Genomic DNA, 16,948 nt, shown 5'->3' with positions numbered 1-16,948 from the left:
AGGAATGTAGAACAGGAAAATCAATGTCAAGTGTTATTTTTTTACTCCAAGTTTGAAAATTACATAAAATCCACTCGGAGTCTTCTTCCCAATAGCATACCCGGAGACAAGCAGGCATGCCAGGTCACGTGGACGGAGGAGCATTTCTTCATGCCCGATGAGCATGCTGTTAGCAAACCACGAGAAAGGCTGGTGATATGAGGTGACTGGACGGCAGGTGACAGGCTGCGCTCCTGTCTGTCTGCTGAACGCTAGCCCTTCCTTCAAGACACAGCCCGGACATCTGCTCGGAAATCTCTCTCGGAAGCAGTGATTGAAACATTCCACTTCAACTCATTTTATATGTGTATAATAGTTTCCTTAAGAAGATTCTATGGCGGTGGGTGTCTCTGTGACTTTTGCAACTCTCTTTATGTTAGTTAAATCCCCCATATTCCTCCTCTACCATGCCCTAAAGCTCTTCTCTGTGGCCCCTGACCAATTTCCTGACCTCTTCGGATATTACAAATGAAACATACATAACTGACGATCTAAAGCTCACATCCACAAACGTGAGAAAACATACGGCATTTGTGTTTTCTGGGTCTGGGCTACCTGACTCAGACTGTTTCCATTTCCATCTGTTTTCATGAGGATGTCACAATTTTACTTTTCTGAAGAACCAACATTCCATTGTGTAAGTGTGCCATATTTTCATTATCCGCTTATCTGCCAATGGACATCGAAGCGTTTCCATCCCAACTATTATGAATAGAGCAGCAATGACCATAGACGAGCAGGTATCTCAAGTACAATATACAGTCCTGTGGGCCTATATGTCCAAGAGATGTACAGCTGGACCATGTGGTAGGATGGATTTAAATGGAGTTACCCTGTAATGGGGTTACTATGCTTTTACTAGACACAGCAGGCTAACAAAAAATCCAGAGCTATGAATGGGCTACTTCTTTTGTAGTTGTTGGTCAGTCAGTGAAATCCTGTAGATTCCCAAACATTATATAAAGAGGAGATGAGCCTGAAGTCTCAACCATAGCTAGTTGCTATTGGCAACTGATGGCTTCTGAGAAAGGGAGTAATTCTCTTTAAGGGTGTCTCTCCAGTGGAAGGCTATACACCCAAGAGTCAGTGTGAATTGGTCTTGATAGTGTTTTATTGTTTGCTTAAAAAAGACAAAGTTGAGTGGGTAAGGAACAGGGTTGGATATTACTAAAATACATTGTATGAAATTCTCTAAGAATGAAAAGACACACTCCAAAGAGGATGCAAAAGTTTTTCCAACTATCTACTAAAATACAATTTACATTATAGTCTGATTTATTCCTCTCTCTCTCTCTCTCTCTCCAAGTCTCCCCCCTCTCCCCCACCCCAATGCATTTTTTCCTCTGAGAGTCTTGGCCTTTGAGAAGTAAATCCCACTGAGGCCGGGTCTGAATCACATTATTTCTCAAATCCATTCATACCCAAATTAATACCTCTCTAGTTCACAGTAAATTCAAACAATTTGTTCCATAGTGAACAAGAAAGGGTATGAAAAAGAACAAGAGTCTTTAGAATGCTTGAAAATGCCAAGGAGTGGGCAAACCCGTGACAAGAGACTGCAAGCTCAGAACAGCTAATGCAAAGAACAGTTTTCACTCATTAGGAACTTTTTTTTTTTTTTTTTTTTTGCTTGAGCTGCTTATTCCATAGACATAGTGTAGACGTTAAATCCATTAATTCATGAAAGAGCGTCCTCGTTGTGGGTATTAAACATTGTAAGCACTGATCTTTTTAATTAAGCCTTGAGTGAGATTATGTTGAGACCAAGGCAGCAGTCTTCCAACAATAACCTCAAAGAATGACAAGCGAACAATGAGGCCTTTATGGGTGACCTGAGAGCAAAAAGCCCTGAGTTAGTTTTGAACATTCAGCTAAAAAAAAAAAAAAAAAAAAAAAAAAAAAAAGATTAAAAAAAAAGATGACAATTGAGATATCTCAAAGGAGAGTAAAAAGAATAAGCAAACTGATGGAAGCCATCACAGACTGTGGCTCACTCCATATGTTGAAATCATAAATAGGAATTCTGATTGGTAATATATTTAAAGACTCCGATTATTTCCAAGATGCTCCATTATGAACTCTACATTTTTAAATGATTTATTTATTTTTATTTTGTGCATGTTTCTGCCTGTATGTATGTCTGTCCACCTCGTGCATATGGGTGGAGGCAAGAAGAGGGTTTGGATCTCCTGGAACTGAAGTTCTAGTCAACCATTAGCTGCCACGTGGTGCCGGGAATTGAACTCCAGTTCTTTGGAAGCACGGAATGTGCTCTTAACTGATGCTCTGGCTCTCCAGATTCAGAGCTCTACATTCTTAAGAGAGCATTTTCATAGTTCTATAACATTTAACCTTAAGATATTTTATGATGTATTACATAATCTCTCTCCAATAGCCTCATGTGGCTATTATAAGCCTGAAATATGACTAGTTAGAATTAAGATGTCCTCAAAAATGTGAAGACAGGCTGAATTTTTATGACTATAAGGAAATTAGTATAAAATACTTAGGAGTGGTACACCATGTTCTAAATATACTGAAATAAAACAGGATTAAAATGAAACATCCCTATTTCTGTTCACTTTTTATTATGGCTATCATAAAAATTTAAATGACACAAGTGGCTGATAGCCATGGTTTCTGCTGCATCTCTTCACAATGGTCTGGCACAAAGCAGTTGTTTCCACTTAAGGCTGATTCTGCTCCTGGGGACACTTGGCAATGTCTGAAGATATTTTTGTTTGTCATAGACCAGGCAGTGCTACTGGCATCTAGTGCGTAAAGGCAAGGTATGCTTCTAAACCTCCCAAATGAAGAATTATCTAACTCAAAATGTCGAAAGTGCCAAGAGTGAGAGACCTCCGTATAGAGAAGGGGTCAATGGCTAACAGTGGACGACCTGTATTAAATGTAACTAACTGGCTGTGCAGTTTTGAGCAAACTGCCCATCCTCTCTTTGATTCATAATTACAGCACAGATGCTACAGACCGCACACTGCACACAGAACTTGCTCCTGATTACTTATCAGGGTGGAAAGATGCAAAGATATCTCAGTTGTTAAGAGCACTTACTGCTCTTCCAGAAGACACAGGTTCAGTTCCCAGAACTCACATTCAGGTGGTTTACAGCTCTCTAACTCCAACACCAGGGTACCCGATGCCTCAGCTGGCTTCCACAGGTACCCGACACCTCAGCTGGCTCCCACAGGTACTCAAGGCTTCCTCTGGCTCCCAGGGGTACCCAAGGCCTCCTCTGGTTTCCATGGGCACCCACCCCTCGTCCATGCACACACACCCCATACACTTGATTTCAAACAGTAAAAATGAGCCTAAAGATGCTTTTCTTTACCCATTGCTTCTTTTAGTTCATGAAACCTTAAGTGTTAACTTGGTTGTGTTTTTCTCACTGGCTTTACTAAAGTTGTTGTAATGTTGCTTTGTTTTTTATAAGCTTGAACATTCCCATAAATCGGGAAAAACCAACCATCGGCCATCTTTCAGAAGTTGTAGACACAAGGGATGTCATTCCATAATATTAACATGCAGCATAGTGGTGGGCCTTTCTCTTCTCTGGAAGGGCGTGCGAAGCTTTTCACCCATGCTCTCCTTAGGGGATGCCCCTCCCTTTCCAGCCAGTGGGCACCATGTCAAGGCGCTGTCAGTACTCACAGGTGGAAGCAGAAGTCCCAGTTGGTGTCAGAGTCGTTGCTGATAGTTGGAATGTGGATGGGCTGGGCTTCCATCTTCCTACCAAGAATCACATGTCATGTCAGCTTTGGGGAAAAGGGCTTAGATGCTTGTTCTACTTCCCCTCGTCTGGATGCTACTGACTTTAAGGTAAACAGGCTAAATATAAAATCTACAAACAGACTATGCAGACCCATGTTTAGAGACTCCCAAGGGGAATGGAAGGTGTTTATCAGAGTTTCTTTTTTGTAACTTCTACTCTATATTACATCTCCAAAGTTCTTTTTAAAATACTTAAATATTTAAAATATATATTTCTTTTTTAAAAAGATACATTTATTATGTATACAGTATTCTGCTTGCATGTGTGCCTGCAGACCAGAAGAAGGCACCAGATCTCATTGTAGATGGTTATTAGCCACCATGTGGTTGCTGGGAATTGAACTTAAAATATTTCTTAAAAGACACATTTCCTGGATCATCCAAACTATGGTGACCTATTCAATCCAAATACTGTTTGGCAGGGCTAATGGAATGAGGAATCAAAAAGTAATCAATTTTCAGTATGGCATAAAATACTTTGGTTAAGTCTCCCGTTTCCAGGAGCCATGTCACTAAGTAATAGAAAGTTCTAGGTAAGCAGCTAAAATTCATGTGCCTGCTTAGGCTGCTGCTGTTAGCTGTTGACAAAGTGAACAACGTGGGAGGGTGTGGGGAGTGGTTGATAATGACTTTGAAATGCATTTTTGTTGTTTTTTTCGAGTCTGGGTTTCTCTGTGTAGCTTTGGCTGCCTTGGAACTCACTCTGTAGACCAGGCTGGCCTCAAACTCGAAGATCGGTCTGCCTCTGCCTCCCCAAAACTGGGATTAAAGGCGTGTGCCACCACCTCCGGGCTGTCAGACGCACTTTTTAAATGCACACTTTATTGAACATTAACACAATCAAAGTCGCTCCTTGAAGAATACAGCGGTAGCTTTCCTTGTCCTAGGGTCCAGAACACCCAACTGTGCAAAAAATGGGATGGGCAGAAGGACTAACTTCGCTTTCTTTCTTTGACATTCGGAGTCCCACACCGAGTCCCCAGCAGTTGCATAGGGCCATGGATTAGGACACCACACTTGGCTGCTCTCTAGGACAAATCTCTTCCTGTTTCTCTGCGGATTTTCTATTATTGATCCTAAATGTGGACGCTTGGGGAGCTTAGACCCATCTTCCCCGCCTGGGTTCTGGCGCCCTGAACCGGAAGCTGGTGAGCGCCTCAAGCGGCTCGCCCGGAAACGCCTTCTCAGCCCTCTCACCAGGCTAGGCAGTTCAGACCTCCGCTGCCTCGGGTCAGAGTCCTGGCCTGGGCTCTGTCGCCGCGCCTCAGGGAAGCTCAGCTTCTGGACCTGGAGACAATGCGTTGCCATGGGGACGGAACGCTGCCTTGGAGCGGACGCCCGGAGCCCTGGCAACGCAAAGCACTTCGGGGCCCCGCAGTTCCAGGGCCACAAGGCAAGCTCTGTAGCTGTCAGCCTCGCTGCTGTGAACGGTCCTGTGGTGCCCGTCGCACAGGGACATTGCTTCTTGAACGTGAAAGAAGCGAGGGTAAATTCCGCCGAAGAAAGGAAGGGCTCCAGGCCTCAGGAGCCTGATGGTTTTAAAACTGCTATGTCTGTGTGTGTTTTCAGCCAGCAATGATTCCTTGGCTAACCAGTCCAGTCTTTTCCCTGAAGCACTGTACCCGAGCAGTCTCCTGGTGTTCTGGGTCACCGTCGGTGTTTACCTGTCTGGGTAAGGTTAGAGTCAGAAAACAGTACAGGAAGTAAAGATTTAGGACTGGTCAAATGGTTACCATTTCGGGGAGAAAGGCACTTGGGCAAACACCACATAGCCTTAAATCACATGCAGTGTTGTCCCACAGGTCACAGAGCACACAGTATTACTACATAAATTAAAGAGCACACTAGCCGTAGCATACGTTTGTTTGTTTGGAGACAGGGTCTCTCTGTGTAGCCTTGGCTGTCCTGGACTCACTTTGTAGATCAGGTTGGCCTCGAACTCACAGCGATCTGCCTGCCTCTGCCTCCTGAGTGCTGGGATTAAAGGCATGCACCACCAGAAAGTGATATAATGAACCCTACAATGCAGGGGGCCCTTGACAACAGAGCAGGGGAGTCTGTCCTGTTTTTAAAAAGGACTAGGTAGAAAAAGAAGAAAACCAGAGACTTTTGTACGTTTTGCATCTGCTGTTATATAACTGGGGTGGAAGTGACACTAGGATGTCAAGAAAGCCTTTCAAGATTGGGGCATTTAAATGAGTTTGCTTTCATGCATAATAAATAAAAGCTGATGGTCTGTAAGCACAAGGTTTACATCAGTACCCTCAAACTCCCGAGCCCCCAATTTGGAAAGATCCTACCCTGTCTGTCTTCTGATTCCTAAGAGAACCTTCAGCATGAAACAATGGTCAGGGTAATAAACTTGGTTTCAAGATGTCAGGGTTGCAGTCCTGACTCTGTGGCCGGGTGTAAGTCACATCCCTGGGTACCAGTGTTCTTGACTACACTACAAATATACACGCACCTCTCATTCTCTAAAGCCTGTCTGGTTCTAGGATTCTATGACGATTTCTGTGACCCCCAAGACTGATATTTGACATAGAGATTAAAAGGAAGAATCTATTTTTATGTTGTATGATATTTAGTCAAGTAGGGCACCGTCAAAATGAAAGTTTTTAGTGCTTGTTTTAGGAAATAGCTTTAAAATTGTTGTGAAAGGGGAAATTCTTTTTTTTCAAACTCTTTTTTTTTTTGTCAGTCTTTGTGGCCATTAGTGTAGTACTAGAATTTACATTGAATTTCCCATCCTAAAACTGACAGTGATTCTGTCTCCATTTAATTAGCCTTGAACAGAAAAGAAGCGAGTTCCTCTCATCTGCAAAGGTGTAAGGTAAAGTCAGACCACCTCAAAGTCTTGACCTTCCAAGTCCTCTGATAATTTTTTTGTTCTGTGCCATCTGTACCCTGTCCCTCAAATGTAAATATTAGTAATATGCATGACTTATGTTTGCTGGCTGGCTCTGGAATAGAATGCCATTAGTCACGATAGCTACTTCTCCTATGTTCACTCACATTCTCTCCCTTAGTCTCAGAGTACAAGCAAGCAACCTCCATACTTTGGAGAAGTAGGATTGGAGCAAATCTGAGGACAGTCTGGGCTGCACACCGCAAGGACCAGATTAGCCAGGGTACATTGTGAGACTTTGTCTCAAATAACTAAACAAAACAAATGATAAATAAAGGGAAAAATTAGAGAGAAAGCAAGCATATGTAGAGACTTTGTAGAGAAAAGAAAACATATGTAGAGAGCTCTTTGAGACTTTTATGACTCAAATCTAATATGATTACTTTCAAAGGATTCCAACCCCTGACACTATGAAATATAAGAACAAGGAAAATCCAAGTAAATATTTTGGGGCAATTTTTTTTTGTTGTTGTTGCCTCCGTGGACAGAATCAGATGTTCTCTTAGTTAGATTCAGCTGTCAGCTTGACACAGCCCAGTTCTGTGAAGCAGTTTTAGCTCAGGAATTGTTTCCATCATATTGGGCTGTGGGGCATGCATGTGGAACACTTGATTGATGTAGGAGGGCCTGACCAAGTATGGGCAGTGCCATCCTTGGGCAGGCAGGCCTGGGCTACAGAAGAAGTGTAGCTGGTGGCCATGAGCTTGGGAGCAAGCCAGTAAGCAACATTCCTCCATGGTGTCTGCTTCAGTTTCCTACCCTGGTGGAGTTCTCCCAGTGATGGATTGTAAGCTGTCAGATGAAGCAAACCCTTTCCTCCCCAAGTCACTTTTGGTTGTGTTGTTTATTGCATCAACAGGAAGCAAGCCAGTTGGTCAGTGTTCTCGGTCACTGTTCTATTGCTGTGAGGGGACACCATGACCTCAGCAACTCTTATAAAGGAAAGCATTTCACTGGGGCTGCCTTAAACTTTCAGAGGGTTAGACTGTTGTCATCATGGCAAGGAAGCATGGCGGTGTGCAGGCAGACATGGTGTTGGAGAAGGAGCTGAGAGTTCTACACCCACATCCTCAGGTGGCAGGAAGAAGAGAGATAGTGGGCCTGGCCCTTGAAATCTCAAAGCCCACCCCCCCCCCAGTGACACACTTCCTCCAACAAGGTCACATCTACTCCAAGGCTACACCTCTTGATCCTTTCAAATACTCTCTGCTATTCAAATCACCGTATGGGACTGCACTCTGAGCTTCCACAGCTGTCCTTCAATCTCTTCATGGCGCTCAGCTCACCTTTGTGTTTACTTGTAAGTTTCCTAGACTATGGATCCATCCTGGGGCCTCAACAGAAACATCTTTTGAATAGGTGTGCACGTACCAGATAGATGCCTGGTATTTGAAGCACCAATGGAATGTCTTGGGTGGCACTCTGTTGCTGTGACAAGATGCCTGAGAAAAGAAGGTGACATGGAGGAAAGATTTATTTTGGTTTCAAAGGTTCAGCTAATGTTTACATGGCCTAGTTGTTTTAGGGACTGTGGCAAAGCCAGAGCCTTATGGCCTAGAACATTTGGCAAGGGGAAACATTTTCCTTACGGCAGCTAAGAAGTAGAGAGAGCAGAGAGGGAAAGGAGGGAGAAAGAAAGAGGGAGGGAGAATGACCATGAATCCCAGGATATCTTGAAGGGCAGGCTCCAAGGGACTCACTGCTTTGAACTAGGCCCTATTTCCCAAGGTTGCTACCACCTCCTAGTAATGCCGTCGACTAGACACCAAGTCTTTAATGATGAGGCTTTGGGGAGAGAATTAAGGTTGAGACCATAAGTGTAAGCAAAGCTAAACATCAAGAGAAGTAATCTTTGTTTTCTTGGAACATAGGAAATGACCAATAAATGGCAGCTATGAATAATAGTGTTTCTGCAAATTAGGAAAAAAAGGTACATGACTTAGGTAGTAGAAAGCAACATTGTAGGAATTACTGGTGAAAAGGTCTCTTGTAAGCTGGCTAAGCCCCCATCTAGAGGGCAGGCAGCACTAAAAGGTCACTCAAGCATTCACTCAGCTGAGTGAATTAGTTTCCTGTCATACAATAAAAAGGATGAAAGTGAAGGCAGGTGAGGGATTTATTGTAGTCATGTGGAAAGGGGATTTCTCTCTTGTACAATGTAGTCTAGGAGGGCTTCTCTGACAAGACAGCATCTGAACTGGGGCCTCCAGGAAATGAGCAAACTGATGTACATAGGAGAACATTGTGGCACGGTGTCTTTCTTTTTGTAGCTGTGAGAAAATAGCATGGCCAAAAACCACTTAAGGAGAGCTTATTTTGGCTGACAGTCCATGCTGGTGGGGATGGCATGGCAGCAGGTGACAGAAGCAGGAAGCTGGCTGATTGCATTTTGCCAGTACAGGGAAACTAGAAAGCTGAAGTGGGCACAGGCTACACACACCATGAGCCCACCTCCCGTGATGTACCTACTCCAGCAATCCTTCAGTCCTAAAATTTCCACAAGCTCTCAACAGGGCCAGGCGGGGAATAAGTGTGCAAATACCCGAGCCTCTAAGGAAATGTTTCTCATCCTAACTACCACATACATTAACAGCAAATGGGATTCCCTGTCAGGGTTCTGAAACAGAGCAAGCTGAAGGAGGCCAAGAAACAGCAAAAAGTAATACAAGGAACTGGAGACAAGAGACTGGATGAGGAAAATAACAGGGCCTTCTAGAGAATCCTTTTACCTACTTGGTGATGCCTCAATATCTCCAAGGCGACAGGACCAGTTTGATGAACCTTGTGAGAGGAAAATGTTAATAAAATGTAATATGTGTATATATGTATTAAGTCTATTATGAGTTTCTTCTTTTTTTTTTTAATTTTTTATCTTGACGCCTTTAGGAGACATTCTTAGACTCCAAGTGTGATAGCCTTGGAATGGGGGTGATGCTCTGATATCAACTTCCAGGAAGTACTTCTTTACCAAGAGACACATCTGATCACCCTCCTCCCCGCCAGAGCCTGCCACATAAGCACCGCTGAGTCTGTGAGACCAGAGTGTTGATCCAGATAGTTCTTTTTTCATAGATAAAGATTTATTATTTATACAGTATTCTGCCCACATGTGCACCTGCCCACCACAGGGGAGCGCTGGATCTCATTAGATATGGTCGTGAGCCACCATGTGGTTGCTGGGAATTGAACTCATGGCCTTTGGAAGAGCAGACGGTGCTCTTAACCTCTGAGCCATCTCTCCAGCCATTATTATGAGTTTCTTATCATGTTTTTGTAACTTTAAGTTTTGGCTTAAATGGAAACTATACAATTCTGGTGTCCCCCAATCTGAAATGGGTGATGGGCAAGACTGTGCAGCAGACAGCCTACTTATCTGTTTTCTAGGGCTCACTTAAGACTTTCCCTCTACCTTCAAAGCCATTGAGGCCGAGCGCTGCAAGTTCCCTTTAAGTCTTGTTCTCTCCTCTGCTTTAAAGGATGCCTGGTGCGCTGGCGTCATACAGCTCGAAGGGTAAAGGTGCCAAGGCTGACAACAACCTGAGTTCAATCCTAAGGACCCGTGTGCTCAAAGGAGAACAGAATCATGTGACACTATGGCACATAGTCACACAGATATGTTGTACACATACTCAAACACAAACAAATAAATGCAACCAAAAATTTCTAGGAGCCCTGGTGTTAGATGAGGCCCTTCCCAAGGAGCATGTAGGACAATCCTATTTAAGGTCGGCTGATTAGCAATTTCAGTTGTCCCTTGCCCCGTCTATAACTCATTTATATAGGTTTCAAGGTTAAATAGAGCTCTTGGGAGGAGAGTACTTACTCTGCTTGCCAGAGTGTCTGACTTGACTTGAACGCACAGCTTCCAAAAACCACTGGAGGTAACGCATAGGAGGCCTTTACAACCCATCTTCCCTGGCTGTTAACTTCTATCTGACTGTGCCTTGCTCTTTTCTCTTCCCCTCACATCAGCTTACAATCTGGTGCACAGTAAATTCTTAGCTCTGCAGTTTCTTTTTTCTCTTAGCACCTGGCTTATAATAAAAGTGAAGAAATCTCTCCATTCCTATTCACTCCCATCTGCTGGGCCGTAACCCCTTGTGGAAGCCTCTCCATGGGTTCGTATTTCTAAGCTGCTTTCAAAGATGCGTTTGTGGCGGCCATCATCAGAGTTCCTCTTGTTCTTTTATTTCTCCAGGCTCCTATGCCCTCCCATAATGCTCCACATTTCTCAGCCTTGAGCTGCCAAACACCTCCCCACCCCACCCCCACACACACCCCCGCTTCTTGAGTCTGCTGGAGTCTCTGTCTCCGCCTTGTAGCGTACTTTTTAACTTTGCTCAGTATTGCCTCAATCATTGTTGGGTCATGGTTCTGCTGCAGCCAGCACCCAGCATTCCAGAGTTGCCACAGTGCCAAAGAGCTGTCCTTCAACATGTGCTGGGAGCGTTCTCCCCCACGGTGCATGGTGCATTTATCTTAGGATGAGTGGGTTTAGTTATTGACGGCTCCTGAGCCTGCCTTAACCGTTTACACAAAACAAATATTCTATTCACTTACTATGAAGGAGGAGACCACTCTTTCTCATTCATACGATGATGCGAGTACTCTGCTCTCCATATTGCCTAAGTCATAATGGAGGGTAGTGACTTCTTTTCAAATGGTCAAATTAAAAATTACCTGAAAAAAATCTTACGTCATTTTTATAGACACAAACTCTTTACAGATTAAAAGATTCATCATTGAGGAACTAGTTAACTAAGTCACAGTACTTATGAATTGTCCTGTAGTTGAAAAGAATCTCCACGTTAAAATGCATTCCTACTTAAGACTGGGTCGGGTCATCCACTTAATAGCTGTGGTTTCTGGGGACGTGAGCTAGGGGCTAGGGGCGAGGAGGGAAAGACCCGTCTCTAGCTTACTAAGCCACCCTAGAGGAACAGCCTGGCATCTAATCTCAGAGGGCACACCTCCTGTCAAGGATTGATCCCCATGAATGATCCTGGGTTGCTAGGATGGCTCCAGTGACATCAGTTATTCCCTTAGGGAGCATGCACTTGATAATTTAAAATAGAAATAACCCGTTCCCTTTCCATGTTACCTCTTTTTTTTTCTTTTCTGGGGTGTGGGGGGGGGGGAGGTGGAGGAAGGGAACATTAAAAGTTCAATAAGTAAATTGAGTATCACACCCATGCTTTTCTTGTTGAGTGTCATGGATAGTGTAAAGCACCATAGGAGCTCATGTGACACAGAAGAAGACTCAAGCTGTGAATAGAGGGAAACAGTGTTCTTATACGATATGATGGAGGCAAATAATGCTACTGCTTAAGCAACAGCACCAGTCATTTCCCCAGTAGATATTTTATGATTTCAACATAAAACCTGGTCCTATAAGAGCTTTTGTTTGACGTTATTGTGTTTGTTGTTTCGGTGTTTTGTTTTGTTTTGTTTGCTTTTAGTGAGTGGAACTCTCATTATGTAACCCAGTGTAGTGTTCCTGCACTCCTAACCTTCCTGTCTCCAGCCCCTGAGCACTCCCCCCAGAATTGAATTCTCCTTATTAGCAGCGTAAGAAGGCATGTGTACTTTTTAAAAAGTATTTTTAAATTAAAAATAGAGGTAGAGGAAAAGCCAGTGTCAAGTTCCACACAGAAAGCCTGCAGTTCAAATGAAAGGCATTTTTGAATTATGAGGCTACGAAACAACTGTCCTAAAGTGGCTGAAATGGAATGGAGCTCAGGATGCACCCAGGGGCCCGGAGGCAGGGCGATGTATTCTTATGTGATACAGCAGACAGAGCCACTGTACCACTGGCCAAGCATGGAGCAGGTCGTGAAAACCATCCCACTGCAGTGCTACTGAAACCAACCATCGGAGAGCACAGTTCTGCTCACAAATACACCACACATCAACAAAAGGAATGCAAAATGAACCAAGTTTATTTTCTGCAATAATTTCTGTAAATTACAAAGAGAAAAAAAGCTAAACTACAGCATATAACTTCAATATTTAACCAGAATACTTGTAATAAATATGCATCCTGACACAAGAAAAAGCCTACGCTTTGTCAGGCATCCTACAAAATGTCTCAAGTTTTACACTCTGCAGCATTTCTGTATGGAGTTTGTACAAGGGGAGGTGGTGGTCATTTCTTAAATTCTGTGGCAAATCCTTCACATTTCTTTGGGGGCATTTTGAGAAATGCTTAACGTAATCAGACAACCTAAGAAAAGTACCACCACCACCAACCTAAAGACACTTTTGTTTTGCTGGCATCGGTCTTTACCTAATACAGATGAACATAGCTAGTTCAGCCAAGCGCCCTCAGACGCTCGGCAGCCCTGTAGTCCACGGGCCCTGTCAGAGTGGGCCTCCACTTTTAGTGACACACTAAAAGTTCTATCTTCCATTTGTCTCCCTCATGATCGGGGCCATAAGAGAAGCTGCAAGCAAGTCAAACATTTTTTAACCTGAAAGTAAGGTCAACAGACATATTCCCCCCCCCCCCCAAGACGTTTGCTATGCACCAGGTCACCATGTCGGGACTTTTACTTTCAAGATGGAGAAACAGATTGGAACTAACAGTCCTTCCAGGAGTCATTTATGGGTGCTAGAGTTTTGGTGTTTACAAATTCAACTGGAAAAAAAAAAAGATTTACTGTAGTCAGAAGCAGACTACAGGAAGTCCTAGGGGTGCTGGGGAAACTCATTCTGAGTTTGGAATATGTAACTACTGTCTGCTATGGCTGAAAACCTTTGAGGAAAAAGTTACATTTTTAAGAAGTCTTAAGTATGGTTATCTAAAAATACTGTTAATATAATCTAATCTCACTTACTTAGGGGTTTAGCTATGAAAACATCTTTAAAAGCCAATAAAAATATCATAGAGAAAAAAAAACACTTTTAAAAAATTGAGGTTAAGAACCATGAGGCATTCCTTTCGGCTGTAAACACACAGTTTACTGTCCTTTGTTGAAATACAAATATTTGGATTTCCTGAGCTTCGTAGAGAACAGCAGGAGGCAAGTTTGCATAGAGAAATTGCAATTATGTTGATTTACTTAAAAGCTTTTAAGGACAGTTTCCTCTTGGTGTAAAACTTTGTATTATAGTTAATGTTACTCATGGAGCTGTGAGACTGGTAAGGAGCGCAGTGAGATATAAGGCAGCTGGAAGGAAAAGATTTAGAGTTTTAAGTCCATAGGAACTTGAGCGTGTCATTCTAATTTGGTTAGAAATTAAATCCTGTTTGGGGAATGGAAGGCAATAATGCTCTCCTGTGGTAAATGGCACAGCCCAAAGGCAGAAGTCGAGGACCACGTCACTGTTTGGAGGCCGTAACACATCACTCAGTGAAGCCACTCGGATGGTTAGGTGCCATGAAAGGTAGACCAGAATTTTGGGCATGGCTGATCCCAACTCCAGATTCTGAAGAGATGGCAGGGACCTTTCACCTCTTGCTGGTCTAAAGTACCTACAAAGTTCTGAGGAGGGCATCTTCTCTTGGGACTGGTCCCCCAGAAGCCACTGGGAAAGAAGCTATGCTAGGTCACAGTGCACACCACGGGTAAGAGCGATGGCAGTGGTCAGCGACAACTCCGGATCTAACACAAAGAGAGGCAACACGGGGCAGCGTCCTGCCAAGGACTCCGTTTTACTTCTTCTGAGACTGGTTTTTACACATGGTGAGGATTTGCTTCAGGACTTTCTGGACATCTTCATCCATTTGGCCCTAGGAGATTCACACAGAAGGCATGCGTTAGAATTTCATTCACGTTCTGCACGTCCCAGCACCTCTTCCCCTGGGGAACAAGATGGCCGCGACTGACTCCCCTAGGCTCAGCAGAATGTCAGTGCTGTCCCCTTCCCACTTCCATGAGGAGTCAAGAAGGAGCCCCTCCTTTTCCTCTGGTGGGTGGCTGAGCGTACCAACATCTGGGGTCTTAGTTGTAAATGTGAGCACAGGCAGCTAGAAGTAGAACACAACAACAAGGCAGTGCTGAAGGACCTGAGGATACTGGCATCACTGATGAGTAAAGCCTGGGTCTTCTTGAGAGGGAAAGGCAGATTCATCTTTCATAACAATATTCCCTCTCAACAAATAATGAATCTACCGCCAGTAGGCAAGGCACAGGCTGTTGACACAAAATCTGAGACATAGCAAAAGGCATTCTGCTTGTCTGATGAGGGTACTTTGGGCAACATTTGCTGCCTCATTATTATTGTCATGATTATTATTTGAGACAGCGCTGCATGTAACCCAGGCTGGTCTCAAACACACGATGTGGCAGAGGATGTCACTGAACTCCCAGTCATCCTGCCTTTACCTCCCGATTTCTGGGATGAGGGGCGTGTGCCACATTGCTTGGCTAGGCTGCCATATTGCTTTAGGATGTCATTGCTGTCACCTTACCTGTACAGCATACAGAAGGTGCATTCTGTAAACCGATATGACCTCCTGGTGTTGTTTCTTACATTCCTAGAAGGAGACAACTTGATATTATTAACGAGGTTTGGAGGGTGGGGTTCTTTAAAGAAAAAAAAGTAATGAAATGCTGTCACTTACATACTACACACCTGCTTCTATATTTGTTAAACTCACTGGCTTGTGTCTCTAAATACTTGTCACTATTCTAGTTATTTTGGTATGTCAACGTTAGAAGAATAGTTATGGACAAAGCACTTATTACAGTATGAATTTGGATGGACACACACACACAGAGACAGACAGAGACAGACAGAGAGGGAGAGGGAGAGAGAGAGAGAGAGAGAGAGAGAGAGAGAGAGAGAGAGAGAGAGAGAGAGAGAGAGAGATCCATTGTAAATGAATGTTGTGAGAAAACAAACAGATGAAAGGCTGTTATTGAGTAGTTATGGGCAAACTTCATTATAGAGATTTTAAGAGTTTTTTTTTTTAATTTGCAACATTACAATGACAACTGTTCTTTTAGTTAAAAATAAAAGCTATCTATTAAAATGAATAGGGGATATTTTATATAGATAATTATGTGTAGTCCCCAAGCAATTTAGCTATTTAGTTAGTTGAACAAGAACAGAAATGAGGAACAGTCCCCGTGGTTCTTCACTACCACTGAAGTAAGTACATCCATTGCTCCATGTTGAGTTGGAACTACGGCTCCCCCGGTGACTACTCCTACGGTCTTCACCCACCTCCCAACTCTCCTCATTCTAAAAGAATGAGTCCTTTCTCTTTATTAGAAAAATCAAAACCATCAAATATGGATTACTTAAAAAAAATCTACAAAAAAAAATCTACAAATGAGATGGGTGGTGGTAGTGCATGCCTTTAATCCCAGGCAGAGGCAGCAGCTAGATCTCAGTGTTTTGAGGCCAGGACTATACAGGGAGACCCTGTTGGGGGTTGGGTGGGGGTGGGAGTGGGGGTGGGGGGAGAAAAAAACAATCTACAAATGCTCATCAATACCCATTCTCCATCGCCACCAGGGTCAGAATCTGAGCTAGCTTTCCTATTACCACCTCTGAAGCTTTGATGCCTATGGTGCAAGAATGTTTTGAGACAAGAGTCTTCCCATGTAGCCCAGGCTGGCCTGGGACTCACTATGTATCCCAGGCTGGCTTCAGTTTCACAGTGACTCCCCTGCCTGAGCCTGCTGAGTGCTTGGATGACAAGCATGGTCTACCACATCTGGCTCCACACAGCTCGTCACCAACAGCTGACTCTCCATTCCTCCTTCTCTCATCACTTGGCTGCCTTTAATATCCAAGTGAGGGGTTCACCTAGTACCCAGCCTCTCAGATCTACATCAGCTTCATAGCTTGCCCTCCCATTTCATCCAGATCCCACCCTTCTGCTCCCTTGGAAAAGCTATTGCCGAGGTTAAGAGGGCCATCTAAGTGACACATCTTTAATGGCAAAAGGGATCCTGCAGATGCCATTAAGGACTTAGAGACAGAGAGGGAGAGATTACTATGGATAATCCCAGTAGACTTCAGATGTCATTGCCAGTGTCCTAAGAGAGTGGAAGAAAGTCACAGGCATGAAGAGGAAGGAAGAGGGTGAAAGCAGAAGATGAAGTGATGTGCTCTGAAGGCAGGCAAGGTATTACGAGCCCTAGAAGGCAGGAGGAGGGAGGCATCTACATACTGGTAGCCCAAGTGGAAGGATGCTCCCCTTCAGCCTCAGGAAGGAGTGGCCTTGATGGTAGTCTAGTAAATCTGATTTTCAGAGTTCTA

General features: G+C 43.7%; 2 protein-coding genes and 1 long non-coding RNA gene across 8 annotated transcripts in view; 1 reads left to right on the top strand and 2 right to left on the bottom strand.

Annotated features, from left to right (window-relative positions):
• The window catches only part of TTC23L (tetratricopeptide repeat domain 23 like), a 56,123-nt gene extending 50,926 nt beyond the window's left edge, over positions 1-5,197 (bottom strand). Inside the window, exons 1-2 of one of the 2 annotated variants that reach the window (XM_084783721.1) lie at positions 5,026-5,197; positions 3,709-3,782 (exon numbers count right to left, since the gene is read on the bottom strand). In XM_084783721.1, the coding sequence (XP_084639847.1) occupies positions 3,709-3,782; positions 5,026-5,136 (185 nt within the window). In that variant the 5' untranslated portion in view covers positions 5,137-5,197. Of the gene's footprint in view, positions 1-3,708; positions 3,787-5,025 lie in introns of both variants that reach the window. The other variant, XM_084783722.1, reaches the window with a different exon arrangement.
• On the top strand, positions 5,198-9,518 carry LOC311598568. 2 transcript variants are annotated; one of them, XR_014779579.1, is made up of 4 exons: positions 5,203-5,314; positions 5,398-5,500; positions 6,612-6,658; positions 9,347-9,518. It is a non-coding gene; the product is annotated as an uncharacterized lncRNA (long non-coding RNA). The 2 variants fall into 2 exon arrangements; XR_014779578.1 differs by having other exon boundaries at positions 5,198-5,500.
• A 3,136-nt stretch (positions 9,519-12,654) lies between these two features.
• RAI14 (retinoic acid induced 14) overlaps positions 12,655-16,948 on the bottom strand; it is a 138,771-nt gene continuing 134,477 nt past the window's right edge. For all 4 annotated transcript variants that reach the window (XM_084783705.1, XM_084783708.1, XM_084783707.1 and 1 more), the window contains 2 exons: positions 15,147-15,212; positions 12,655-14,465 (listed from right to left, as the gene is read on the bottom strand). In XM_084783705.1, the coding sequence (XP_084639831.1) occupies positions 14,388-14,465; positions 15,147-15,212 (144 nt within the window). In that variant the 3' untranslated portion in view covers positions 12,655-14,387. The remainder of the gene's footprint in view (positions 14,466-15,146; positions 15,213-16,948) is intronic.

Source organism: Acomys minous (assembly GCF_964271855.1).
Source record: "Acomys minous genome assembly, chromosome: 5".
Taxonomy (NCBI): domain Eukaryota; kingdom Metazoa; phylum Chordata; class Mammalia; order Rodentia; family Muridae; genus Acomys; species Acomys minous.
This window is presented reverse-complemented; position numbering and strand designations above follow the sequence as displayed.